The 12,801-nt window shown below is 46.0% G+C and overlaps 1 protein-coding gene across 1 annotated transcript in view; it reads right to left on the bottom strand.

Annotated features, from left to right (window-relative positions):
* The window catches only part of LOC119404452 (ribosome biogenesis protein bop1-A), a 56,922-nt gene that overhangs the window by 26,873 nt on the left and 17,248 nt on the right, over positions 1 to 12,801 (bottom strand). The window contains exons 7-8 of the mRNA XM_037670954.2: positions 7,582 to 7,692; positions 2,311 to 2,472 (exon numbers count right to left, since the gene is read on the bottom strand). Coding sequence (XP_037526882.1) covers positions 2,311 to 2,472; positions 7,582 to 7,692 — 273 coding nt within the window. The remainder of the gene's footprint in view (positions 1 to 2,310; positions 2,473 to 7,581; positions 7,693 to 12,801) is intronic.

Genomic DNA, 12,801 nt, shown 5'->3' with positions numbered 1-12,801 from the left:
GACGTCGCTGTGCCAGCGACTTCCATCCGCGTACGAAGTGATCGATTTTCACAGGTTCGTCACAAGGATACGCCAGAACGGTTTCCTGCTGTCACAGATAGGCAACGCCGACCAAACGCCGTTGACGTTTGACATGCCTCGAAGGACTACTGTGAACGAGAAAGGTGCTCGAAGTGTGCTCGTGAAAACGTGTGGTGCGGAGAAGCAGCGGTGCACCGTGATGCTCGCAGTGACGGCAGACGGGCGGAAGCTGCCGCCGTATGTGATTCTGAAGCGGAAAACAATTCCGAAGGGAAACTTTCCCCGTGGCATCCACATCCGCGCTCAAGCAAAAGGGTGGATGACGGCAGACCTCATGGTCGATGGGATCAAGACGGTTTGGGAGCGAAGAGCAGGAGCGCTTCTGCTTCCTTCACTTGTTGTGCTGGACAGCTTTCGGGGCCATCTCGTTGACAGTGTCCGTACCGAGCTGTAGGAGCGGCGCACGGAAATCGCAGTGATCCCTGGGGGTCTAACTTCGCTGCTACAGCCTCTGGACGTGTCACTGAACAAACCGTTCGAGGACAACGTCCGGAGGCTGTACGCAGAGTGGATGGCGGCGGGCGACCACGATTTCACGCCAAGTGGCAAAATCAGGAGACCCTCCGTGGAAGTCCTCTGCTCATGGATTCTCGAAGCGTGGAGTACCATTTCCGACGAGGTGGTCGTCAAGAGCTTTAAGAAGACTGGCATTTCCAACGCGCTCGACGGGACAGAAGATGACCGTCTGTGGGACAGTGAAGACACTGCCGATTCCGACAGGGAATCGTGCGGCGACGACACTGACGCCAGTGACGCTTCGGATTTAGAATGAACGTTAGGGGGTCAGAGAGTTCAAAAATAAAAGGGCAGTGTTCCATGCATGTAGCTCCTGCGTAATGTGTGCATTTTATTACAAAGGTAAGCCTTACTCTACTTTTATTTTTGGTTATGTTCATGATAGCTATCGTAAGAATTCAGATTAGCGACTCCTTTGCGTTTTCGGTGCTCAGAATATTGTTTCACGGAAAATTTACCCCGCGTAATGATCGCGCCCCGAAGTTGGCGTCAATTTTTTTGAAAAAAAAGTGCGATCATTATGCGAGTATATACGGTATTTGCGATAGCCTACTACCAGCTTCGCTTAATTTGTGAGCAATTTTTGGCAGAGAAATGAATTATTTCCATTGTCAAAATGGCGGAATATGTCCATATAAATTCGTATCCAAAAGCAACCAGTTACACCTTACAATTAACTTCTTGGTATTTTTTTATTTTGAAATCATAAAATGCAATATCCCTTTGAAGCCGCGCAGTCCTACCACATGTAAAGGCTTCCTTTCCGCTACAGCTGAACAGTTTGACTTTATGATCATGTGTCAGCAAAGCACTCTGGTGAAGAACGCAATGCTGTCAACTTTCTTGCCCTTCAGCCTGCTCCTCCGGCTCCACTATGTACCATGCGCGCGGAAAACCAAGTTTATTCTGCAGTGAGTCCGCGCTGTTGATTTTATACTATCGTTAGTACCAATGAATTTTTTACTATCGATAGCGCTATCGATAGTATTTTTCACCATCGATAGTTCGATAGTGACTCAGCTATCAATAGCTCTGCATCACTACTATAAACACATTAGCGTTAAAGAGCCCTTATAGCAGAAATTCCGGTGTTGGCACATCAGCGGCGTTGGTTGAGTGAAAAATCGGCGTTGTCCATGAACAAAACATTGCTCACAGGGTCTGTGCTTGAAACTGCTCCGGGGACGGGGGGGGGGGGGGGGGGGGGGGGGGGTGCGTCAAACCATGTGAATTGCTAGAGTAAGTGGTTTAAAGGCCAACCCATTACAAAGCGCTCAAGGCATAACTGATAATCAGCATCAGCCACAGCATCAACAAAGTGTGAAGTGCATAGGTGTGCGTATTGCCTTGCAGACACAGAGTATTGCCTTGCAGACGCAGACACAGAGAGACACAGACACATGAAGTGTGACAAGCGAATGAGAAGACGATGCGAATGGGTCCCGATTACGCTACCACATTCCATTCTTGAAGGCGAAACCGAAGTGTCTTCCAAGTTTTTTTTTGCATTTACCACTGCATGTAACATTGCACCAGGCAACGTTTTAGCAGTGACTATATGTAAACAGCATATCTTTCATCTAAGTGTGGCAGGATGTAGCAGGTTTGGCGCAGTCAATTAACACTAATCTGAACAAATGTCTTGTGATTTCTACCAAGATCAACATATCACACATTACAGTTTAAATCATGGCACACGGAGCTGCCTCTTACCCTCATCTTTCGCTGCCGTGGACACAGGTACAGGTCGAGACACCGTTCAAAACGCTCATTGATGAAGCGATCATAGGCAGGCACTAGACGCAAGGATGGATATTTATGAGGTATGAAATTGATGCGCCGCTCCTCAGGCTCTTGCTCCAGCCACTTCTCCTCCTGGAAAAGAGTGCACACAATCACGCAATGTTAAAAATCATTTCTTGCCTAAGTGCTGAACAGGTATGCCAGTTTTAGTGCTTTGCCACTTGCAAGAAACTTTCCATCACTGTCAGCACACGTGTGTGTGGTTGCTGCTTGTATAGTATAAGGAAAGCAGATGATTTTTTCAAGGGCTCGTGGGGTAATATGTGATTAAATCTAGGAGTGTTAGTCAGCGCCAATCGCAGCCATGGCGGCGAGTGTGGAACACTCTTTTATTGCCTGTTGGCGTCACGTAGCACGTGATCTTTTTACGAGCTGGCAGCTGACCAATAATCCCTCGCGTACTACCTGAAGGCATTAAGTCCGCAGGACGAGACCCTCGCTGTGAATGAAGGAAAGCAGATGATTTTTCAAGGGCTCGTTTATCTTTTTTAGACACAATAGTAATGAGAACTAACAGACAATAACGCCAAGGAAAGTACAGGGGGTGTTAACTGTAGTATTTAGAATATGAATGTGAAGAAAGTAAAGTGGACAGAAAAGCTGACTTGCCGCCGGCAGGGTACGAACCTGCGCCGTAGCTCAGTGGTAGAGCATCGGACACGTTATTCGAAGGTCACAGGTTCGGTCCCTGCCGGCGGCAAGTCAGCTTTTTCGTCCACTTTACTTTCTCACATTCATATTCTAAATACTACAGTAACACCCCCCTGTACTTTCCTTGGCGTTATTGTCTGTTAGTTCTCATTAATATGTGTCCTAACAAAGATAAACGAGCCCTTGAAAAAATCATCTGCTTTCCTTCATTCGTAGCGAGGGTCTCGTCCAGGCAGACTTAATGCCTTCAGGTAGTACGCGAGGGATTATTGGTCAGCTGCCAGCTCGTAAAAAGATCACGTGCTACGTGACGCCAACAGGCAAAAAAAGAGTGTTCCACACTCGCCGCCATGGCTGCGATTGGCGCTGACTAACACTCCTAGGTTTAAATCAACATATATACCCCAGAAAGTGGACGGGAGGATGACCGCCGCCGTAGCTCAGTGGTAGAGCATCGGACGCGTTATTCGAAGGTCGCAGGTTCGGTCCCTGCCGGCGGCAAGTCAGCTTTTCGTCCACTTTACTTTCTTCACATTCATATTCTAAATACTACAGTTAACACCCCCTGTACTTTCCTTGGCGTTATTGTCTGTATAGTAATAGTAATTCTTGGGGTTTAACGTCCCAAAACCATGATATGATTACAAGGGGCGCTGTAGTGGAGGGCTCCGGAAATTTCGACCACCTGAGATTCTTTACGTACACCTAAATCTAAGTAAATGGGCCTCAAGCATCTTCACCTTCATCGAAAACCGCTTGTACAGTGAAACCTTGGTGATAAAATCATTGCTGGTACAAATTTCAGTGTGATACATACAGTTGAACCTGCATATATCGAACCCACATGTAACCAATTATTGTGCATATCGAACAGTTGTAAAATTCCTTTGAATATATTTTCAATATATAAGATGCTTCATATATCGAATTACCTATATATAAAACTCTTTTGTGATCCCCTTCAGATTCTATACATACGTGTTTGACTGTATTTGCAATGTATATTCCTCAGTTGAAATACATTACGCACAGTGTGCACCAATTGTTTCGAATACATTGGCATGCTGCTGCAAATCGTAAAAACATGTGAGCCATGGGTACTGGCGTGGCAGAGCCAGAAAAGCATCAGGTGCCGTGGGATGTGGATCACCCATAATCACCAGGCCATTATGCAACCAGCTATGTCACATGGGTATGCATGATGCATGCAATCTTGCATTGGTCACCCTGTCAAGTGGACCAGCCCTATGCTCGGTATATAAAGAGGGTAGGAAACTAGGATGTGTCAGAGAGCATGACGTCAGGCAGCCAGCCTTAGATTGCTGGCCAGGTTGTTATCTCAGGTTGCACTTCCTGTGTCGTGTTGAGCTTATGTAGGTTTAATATTTTGTTCGATAGACAGTGTCGTCATCACCATATAGTAGTTATGCCTAAGTGAGATAACATTCCAGTGCACACTGTATGCTGTAGCTATGAAGGAAAGCATACCCAGAAAAGCTGAGAACGATAATGGCTTAATGTGCACCATTTTCGTGTACCAAATGTTAGAGGTGAGGTGATAAAGTGCATGCAAGGTGGGAATGGAGTGAGCACGTGGTACCATGATCAAGTGTGTTCTGGTTGAGGAGTGGGGGTGGGTGAGCACACGTATCCTCTTTCCCCACACCGGACTGCGGTGGCTTCATCGAAACTGTGCACGGCTGAACACAGAGGTGGCCTCTATGACGTGTCAGTAATCTGCATTGGGTTCAAAGGCAGGGCAGCATGGCTGCTTGCTTGATATGCACTTTCGTTCAGCTTCTTAGTGTTGGAGGTCGCGTAATCACAAGTTTCAGATGCATCATGTATGGGTTGTCAAGCTAGCTTGTGTTCCCCTGCACCTGGAGCATCACGTGCAGTGTGCAAACAGAAATTCAGCAGCAAGCACATTCACTTTTTCTTGATGTTGATCAATATTTTGATGACATAAATTTCCTGTAAAAAGAACATTTCGTGTGACCCCGTGCAATTCGTATCACCAAGGTTTCGCTGTACATTGGAAAATAACTGTGGATTTCCTTGGCCCTGAGCTATTCAGCTGGTTTAAGGAAATGCTTCAAGCAAGTGGTTTTATTTTGGATAAGGTGCCTGGTAAATGGCTGTTAAGCATCCACATTTGAAATGTTATATATAACAAGGCATAGAAATATTTACAACTTGTGTCTTGAAAACTCTGGGGGAACAGAAACCAGAAATGTAAAACACGGAAGCGCTGGCGCAAGGTTCCGTCCAACTTTGTCCATTGCTGCAGTGCATCAGAACTACCATTGTAGACAGTGACAGCTGAGTAGCTGGATATGTCTACAGTGTGCCAAAGACACTGCTATCACTGCCAATGCTTTCATGCAGAAGCTTGCACCTTCGAAGCTCGACAACTCTATTGAATGAATGCCATGCTTTTATGCCAGGCGCTGTAGCATGCACTCGAAGCCGGCAACAAATCCAGTTAATTTCCTCTGAAATGAATGCTTCCAAATCAAGTCTTAATATGCTTTTAGGTGTATGTTGTGTTTCGGTTTGTTCCGAAGTGAAGTCAAAGTGAGTTTGAATAGTTGTAGTATTTGCACGAAAATTTCACTCAAGTGCCAGATGTTGGCAAATTTTTACAAAAGCTCATTCTTTACTTGCCAAAAAAAACACAGGTTCCTTTCTGGAGTCAGCTTATTTTCAAAGTTCTACATGCACACTTCACCTTGAGGTGTGGCTTCACGGCAGTGCAAGTTACCCTGACACAGTGGTTTCAGAAAACAGCGCCCCCTGCACTGCAATGAAGCCACCTTTTCAAGTAGGTTACACGTGGAAAATTACATTTATTTGTTCATTTCAAACACTTCGAAATTTCAGCAATTATAAATTTGGGATAAAATGAATTCGAATAATGTACAGTCACCGACCGATAAATCGGACACCGATAATTCGGACATGCTCGGTAATTCGGACAGTCACATGGCACCGCTGATGATCCCATAGAAGTAATGTTTAAAGACAATCGATATTTCGGACAGCTGCGAGATCTACATTCGATAATCCGGACCCTGTCCGAGACTGTCGCGCACGCCGAATCACCAGCCATTATCTCCTCCGGCACCTGTACCATACAAAGTATGGCCTCAGAGATCAAAACGAAAGCTAACTGGTGATCTATGAGGCTTTATTTCGATCGCTACTTTATGCCTCAGAGATTTGTGATTGGAAATGCCAATCTTGGAGGCACTGGTCAACTGAGGTAAATCGTATCGACATCGCGAACATCCTACATTCCGGTTCCTGTATCCCCGCGCTGCGCTGCTATCGCTGTCATTCTGTCGAATGCGCCTGCGGTAAAGCGTTCTGCGCGCATGTTCATTTTTATCTTGAGACTTGCTTTATTTTACGCTCTGCTGTCTCAAAAGATCTGAGTTAAATGACGCCAATGGTGCCCTTAGGCCGTGCCGATGACAACGAAACGCGGGAGATACAGTCAACTGTCGATTTTTCGGACGCCCGATTTTCCGCACATGCTCGAAAATTCAGACGCTTTCGCGGCACTGTCACCAGCCCCATAGACGTCAATGGTCAAGAACGTCGGAAATTTCGGACGCTAAAACTCTTCGGCGTCCGATTTTTCGAACTTTCTGCCCAAATTGCAGGTCCGAAAGGCAATAAATTGAAGCCCCCACCTCTGCCGCGTCTATCATCTCGTAGGTTCGACTTTCACGAGTCGACCTGTTTGCGACAGTAGCAGAGTCCGAAAGTCAGCTTTGTCGCGATGCGGAAGTGTTATGGGGTGAAGCGGACCGGAAATTCAAAGGGGCCGCTATCACGGCGCTGTGCGGCGATGTCTTTACGGATAAGCAGTGGAAATGCACGGAGGCGTGATGGCGGCAGGTGGCAAACGCGCCAGTACGGCTCAATCGCTGACAAGCCTTACGATAAGCGTCTTCAGTCAACTGCTCGATAGTGCATGTGGCCTGGTGCAGTTGCATGCATAGTGCACGCATTTAATAGGCGAGAACCCAAAGGCATTGCCATTCATGCTGCCTCTTTGTGCGACCGCTAAGTGTGCCGCACAGACGCGTTGACTTCACGAACAATACCAGCTCGTCATCGTACAGTGATCACATCACATTGGCGGAGATACAGGCGGACTTGGTTGCATGTAAGCAGAAGTGCGGGCAGCAACGAATTGACAACTTTTTTCGGCCACCGGGACCCTGAAGTGTCAATAAACGTTTTTTTTTCTGACGCATTCGTTTTTTCGGACATTCGATAATTCGGACTTAATTACGTTCCCCGTGGAGTCCGAATTATCGGTCGTCGACTGTAATATATTGTGTAATATTCAAGTACTCAAGTGCTCGAATGCTCTCACAAGACAATACACAGGCAGTTTGAAGCAGCATTGACATGCCAAGTCATCTGAAAAAAACTTCCATTTCATCATTTGCAACATATACTTAATATTACTCAGAATTAGACGTAGTAAAAGGCTTTTCAAGCCAGGAGCCTTGCCTCTTCCTTTGTGAATAAGTATTCAGCAGGTGGATTGTATGATTCTTCATGGCCTGGAAGCTTCATCTTCGGTGCTGGAATGTATCGCTGCATTCGGTCGTTTGGTTTCTCCTGCAAAACACAATTTGCATAACAATAAAGAATAGAGCAAAGCTAAACTTCTGGAGCTTTAGGTACTAAAAGCCTCGACCTCATTGAGAGCCAAGCCATAGTAGGGGACTATAAATTGATTATGACCACATAGGGTTCCTTAAAGGGACACTAAAGGCAAATATTAAGTCGACGTTGATTGTTGAAATAGCGGTCCAGAAGCCTCGTAGTGCTGCTTTTGTGCCAAGGAAGTGCTTATTTTGAAATAAAATCACGTTTTTAGTGGTCCGCATCGCGTTAGCGCGCTTCAAATCTCCCGCCTGAAAATACGACTCTCATACGTCACTGCTGCCGTGCCCAACGTTGCCCGCTTTTACTGCGCGGCCGCCGACACTAGTAGCAGCCGAGCGGAAGTAGCGGAACCCACAGTAGCAACAACGGCGCTGCGGCAAAGACTTGCTCGGATGGGCCCATTCAAAGCCGTCACCAAGTTGCGGTTGGTCTCGTAATCCTCAGTACGAAAGTGCAGCGAGCACACACGCAGAGGTTTTCACTGTTTGGCACACTGGCGCAATGGCATGACACTAAGCCACTTCGAGCGTAAGGGTTCATTCCGCGGCACCCAGTGAAAAGACACACCGGTTTCCTTGCTGCAGCACTGGCGTTGTGCACCATTCGGCATCCGGCAATATCACACGCATGCGGCATTTTGTCGAACTTTCTGTCAGAGCGACTTTCACGAGCGCGCAAAACACGCACGGCAGTACGCGATCCCGAAACTACACTGAGACGGGCGAGGCACAGTTCGGCGAAAACGGAACCTTTGAACCATGTTTGAACCACGCGCGCCGTTCCCCATGGCAACGCCACGGAGGTTTTGTTTTCCATGAATCAAGCGGAAACGAACAAACAGCATTTTATTACGTCTTTTGATGCTCGGAATGTTCTTTTTTTACTGCTGCTAGTTTGATTACGAGTGATTTATTGTAGGCCGACTTCCCTACGTCATCGGATCACTTCGAAAATGTCCCACTCGTGGCGCTCATCATGTGATACATTAGCTTAATTTCTCGGTAAGTAGGGCACTGCTGTTGATAATATTGCCGTTTTAGAAGTTGTCTACATTGGGCTTTCACTCTGACATAAATTTGTTATTTGCCCCTTTAGTGGTCCCTTTAATCTTCACCTAAATCGACATAAACGAGCATGTTTGCCTTTCACCCTTTTCAAAATGCAGCCATCGTGACACTGGCTCAAAAGCTCAAAAAGTGCAATGCATCTACTAAGTGAGGTGAGCGCATAGCTAATTAACTATCTTTGGACAGTATAATTCTTCTATGTTACTGACAATAAATACAGGCATGTAAAGAGTGATATATTTACATGAACGTGGTATGGTCATAGGAAACATGAGAAAAGGAAACGAGCATGCAGCAACATACCTCATCATCCTTGTCCCAAAGTAGAGGAGAACCTGTCAGCATCATGCCGCTTGACTCGTGGCTTGATCAAGCCCATCTTTATGCATGCACCATCCTGGGAAACCTATGTAAAGCATAAGCAGTGATCAAGGTTAATGAGGGTTTGCTTAATCACATTCTAGATTTGCACTGTTCAAAGGACTTCCAGATCCAAAATGGACAGTATGATAACTGCTTCCCCCAAGACCAATACTATTGCAGCTTTCCCTTTTGTACAATCCATACAACACAGCAGCTCTGACACTAGTAAATTACGTTCACTATAAAAAGTTTCTTAATCCAATTCTCAGATAAGCATGGCACCCACATATGCAACCAGCATGCTGCAATGATTGAAACAGTTTCAAAAGATCAAAGGAGGAAAGTGAATGCTCTCTCTTCCTCTAGCCTGACCCTAGCTGTGAGTATCTGACTACTTGATCAAGAGCATACGTGGATCAATATATGTATACGAGTTCAGTGGCTTGCAAGTGACCGAGCAAGGGCGAGCAGGCAAGGGCAAGCCAAGAGAGCTTGTAGCTTCATGCATGTCAACTTCTCTGTACATAGTGTTGACAGTACTTCGGACACACAGCACAGTTGAAATAGTGAAGGTAAGCAGCACTATGAAATTTCATGACGCACCACTGCCGCTGTTTTTCATCAGGCAAGAATTGTGTGAGCAAGTGCTTGTGGGCATCAACTGACATGTGTCCATGTCTGTCTGCGTGCATGCAGCACCATGCTTGTTTAGCAAGCAAATGTTTACTACAATTTATAAAGAACTAAAAACAAACTATAAACTTTACTTTCTGTATAGTCCACTTGCTATCACTGTCAATGCTTCACTTCCCTGTCAAAACTGCAGCTTCAAAATTTTTTTTGTACCATAGACTATAACACAAAGTGACACTGAAAAAAATTGCCCAAATAAATTAACAACATGCAGTTCTTCATAGTGCCAGGCCAAAGCTGAACTATTTAGTAATATGGGATAACACACTTACATAAATCTTGTTGCCAATGTACAGTGGTCACATTCATTCGTTGCAATAAGATTTATATAAGTTGTATCCTTGCCACATATTTAGTTCACATTGGGCTGAAGATGGTGAAGCATTGTGTTTTATGTTGCTTGTTTTGCAAACAACATGTTTATGACAGCTCACTTCCAGATTTCTGTGATGCAAGAATAGGCTGTAGTTGTCATACGCACATGAGAACGTACATTTAACTTTGGTCTGATGATGGCAAGCATTTACGTTTGCTCATACTCGAAAGTTTTCAGGGCACACCTGGTCATGCATTATCAAAATGGAAGTCTTAAAAGATGCTTTTGTGAGCATGTTAACATTCGTATACACTGTAAAGCATGCCAGCGCAGCAATGGTAGAGCAAAAGAATTTGTTGAGACAAATGGCAACCCCGTTATATTGCCAAATTGTTGTGAACACGAAGACTTCTGAAAAAATCAACAAGGCAATTTCGAGGCGCAGGCACTCTTGCCGCGATAACAATAGATGAAAATTAGAAAATGACCAACAAAACGACGCGGTAAAAGAAAGGCATTGTATGAAACCTTGAGATATTGAATCTCAGCATTCTTTGCTGATGTACAGATGGAGGCATCGTTTGGTGAAGATTCCGTGCAATTGATAAGTTCTCGCAGCAGTGGATCACGTTTTTGTGCTTTGCTGAAGTGAATAAGGTCTGATACAAAAAAGATTAAATGCTCAGTGTTCGCATCAGTGTCGTCGAGAGGATACTGGTATAGGCCCTCAGCATTATCGACCAGATTTGTAGACAATGGACTATGAAAATTCTTGTAGTACGTACACAACCCAGCAATCAAGCCGCATGGAAGGATCTTTCAGAGAGGACAGCCAGCAGTGTCAGTATCCTGTGATTATCATGACAGGCAAATTGCCGCCTTCGTTGCGCACTAACTGGCTAGCAAGCAAAACCGGAAAATTGGTAGAGCCATCTAGTACAGTGAAATCTCGGTATAACGAACTTCAGGGGACCGTGGAAAAATGTTCGTTATTCTGAAAGGTCGTTATAGTGAAAGCCCAAAAATTACCATAACAATAGAATTTCAGTAACGCAAACGTCCTACCTTTGCAACGGTACGTCCCTGAACTCGTTTCTCACAACAATACACACGTGAACGTCAGACAAGACACGTTATTTGAAATAGTCCGTGATCGTTTTTTTGACGGGTGCAGCACAAATTCTGCGTCACGAACGATTCTAGACCGTCCGCATTTTTTATCCGCCGCTTCGGTCGCTGTTCCGCTTTTTTCTATGAATATGCGGAGTTTCCTCAAGTAGTCCAACGCATCTTCTGTGGCCGACACGGACTCGTCGCCATCTTCGGGTGCTACCGTGACATCGTCGTCCATGTCATCGCTGCAATCCTTTAAGGCCCAACTGCATGCACGCGAGTTTGAGCGACGGCCGACAGGATTTGCTGTCGCGGAGGGCCATCCATCGCCGTCGTTTGTCGCAGGGGTGCAATCGCGAAACGATGCTATTTCCGATTCCACACGGCTGGCTGATCGCGCTGATAACGCGGACGGACCGTCGTTCTGACCACTGGCCAAGCGCGAAAGCACGAAAGGCATTGGAATCTGAAATAGAATCGTTCCGCGATAGCATCCCAGGTTTCTGGAAAGCCAGAAACATCGCTTGTCGCCCGGAAGTGAGCATGACATATCCACAAATGGCAGCATCTCTGACCCTTGCTTCGGTTGCAATTTGCTCGATGCTTCCAATCGGCGCGTACTTCAAGGAATGCAAGTTATAGACTACCTTATTTACAGCCCCATCTCACGCGGAGAGCGAGGCCAGCGGCCGTATTTTGTCGTTATTATGATCGACGGTTCGTTTTGATGTTTCGGTGGTAGCTTGCTGCAGTGGTGGTAGCTTGCTGCAATGTCAACATCGTCGTCGTGTGAGGTAGCCCCATAGCCCTTCTCCCTGCGAAGCAACGACGTGAGGCGCTGCGGCTTTTCTTAAACGTTCTCTGACAGCAAGAGGAAACATTGTCGAAATGCGCCTCGTGGACTAACCCCAACATAACGCAGTTTGCAAAGTGCGACGTAGCGTAGGCAGCGTACGCTTCCAGGCGCCCCATGGGATCACAGCAAATACTACTGTCGCGGTTAAACATAAGATTGCGAAAAAAGGAAGTCCCGAAACGCTTTTATGGCATCTTTATCTCAAACAAGACAATAATAAATTTGGCATGTTGTCATTCATCTACTCTGTATTCTTTTTCGTAATTTGCCTGCGTGCGCGCAATAGTTTTCAATCGAGCAGCGCGACGGAGCCCGTTTGTCGAGTCGCCTTCGCTCGGAAGTCGCGTGCTATGCATGCGGTTGGCCTTTACAAAACCGATGCGTTGTCGCCTCCGCAACGAAGGGAAAAAAAAAAAGTTCTCTCCGCCCGGTCTTTTCTCCTCCCGTGCCATCTCAGGTTTTAGCGGGAGGGCGTCCGCTCTTCACGCTGCGTCGTCTGCTACCTTACAGCTCCGACTGCCATGACCGATACACGAAATCTAAGAATCCTCGCATTTCGGGATATAAGTTCGTAGTACTGAGGCGTTGTTAGATTACACGGAATTAATAACGTCGTTATTGCGAAATGTTCTTTAATCTGAATTCGTAGG

Source organism: Rhipicephalus sanguineus, chromosome 1 (genome assembly GCF_013339695.2).
Source record: "Rhipicephalus sanguineus isolate Rsan-2018 chromosome 1, BIME_Rsan_1.4, whole genome shotgun sequence".
In the NCBI taxonomy this organism is placed as follows: domain Eukaryota; kingdom Metazoa; phylum Arthropoda; class Arachnida; order Ixodida; family Ixodidae; genus Rhipicephalus; species Rhipicephalus sanguineus.
Note: the sequence above shows the minus strand (reverse complement) of the source record. Positions and strands in the feature narration are given on the sequence as shown.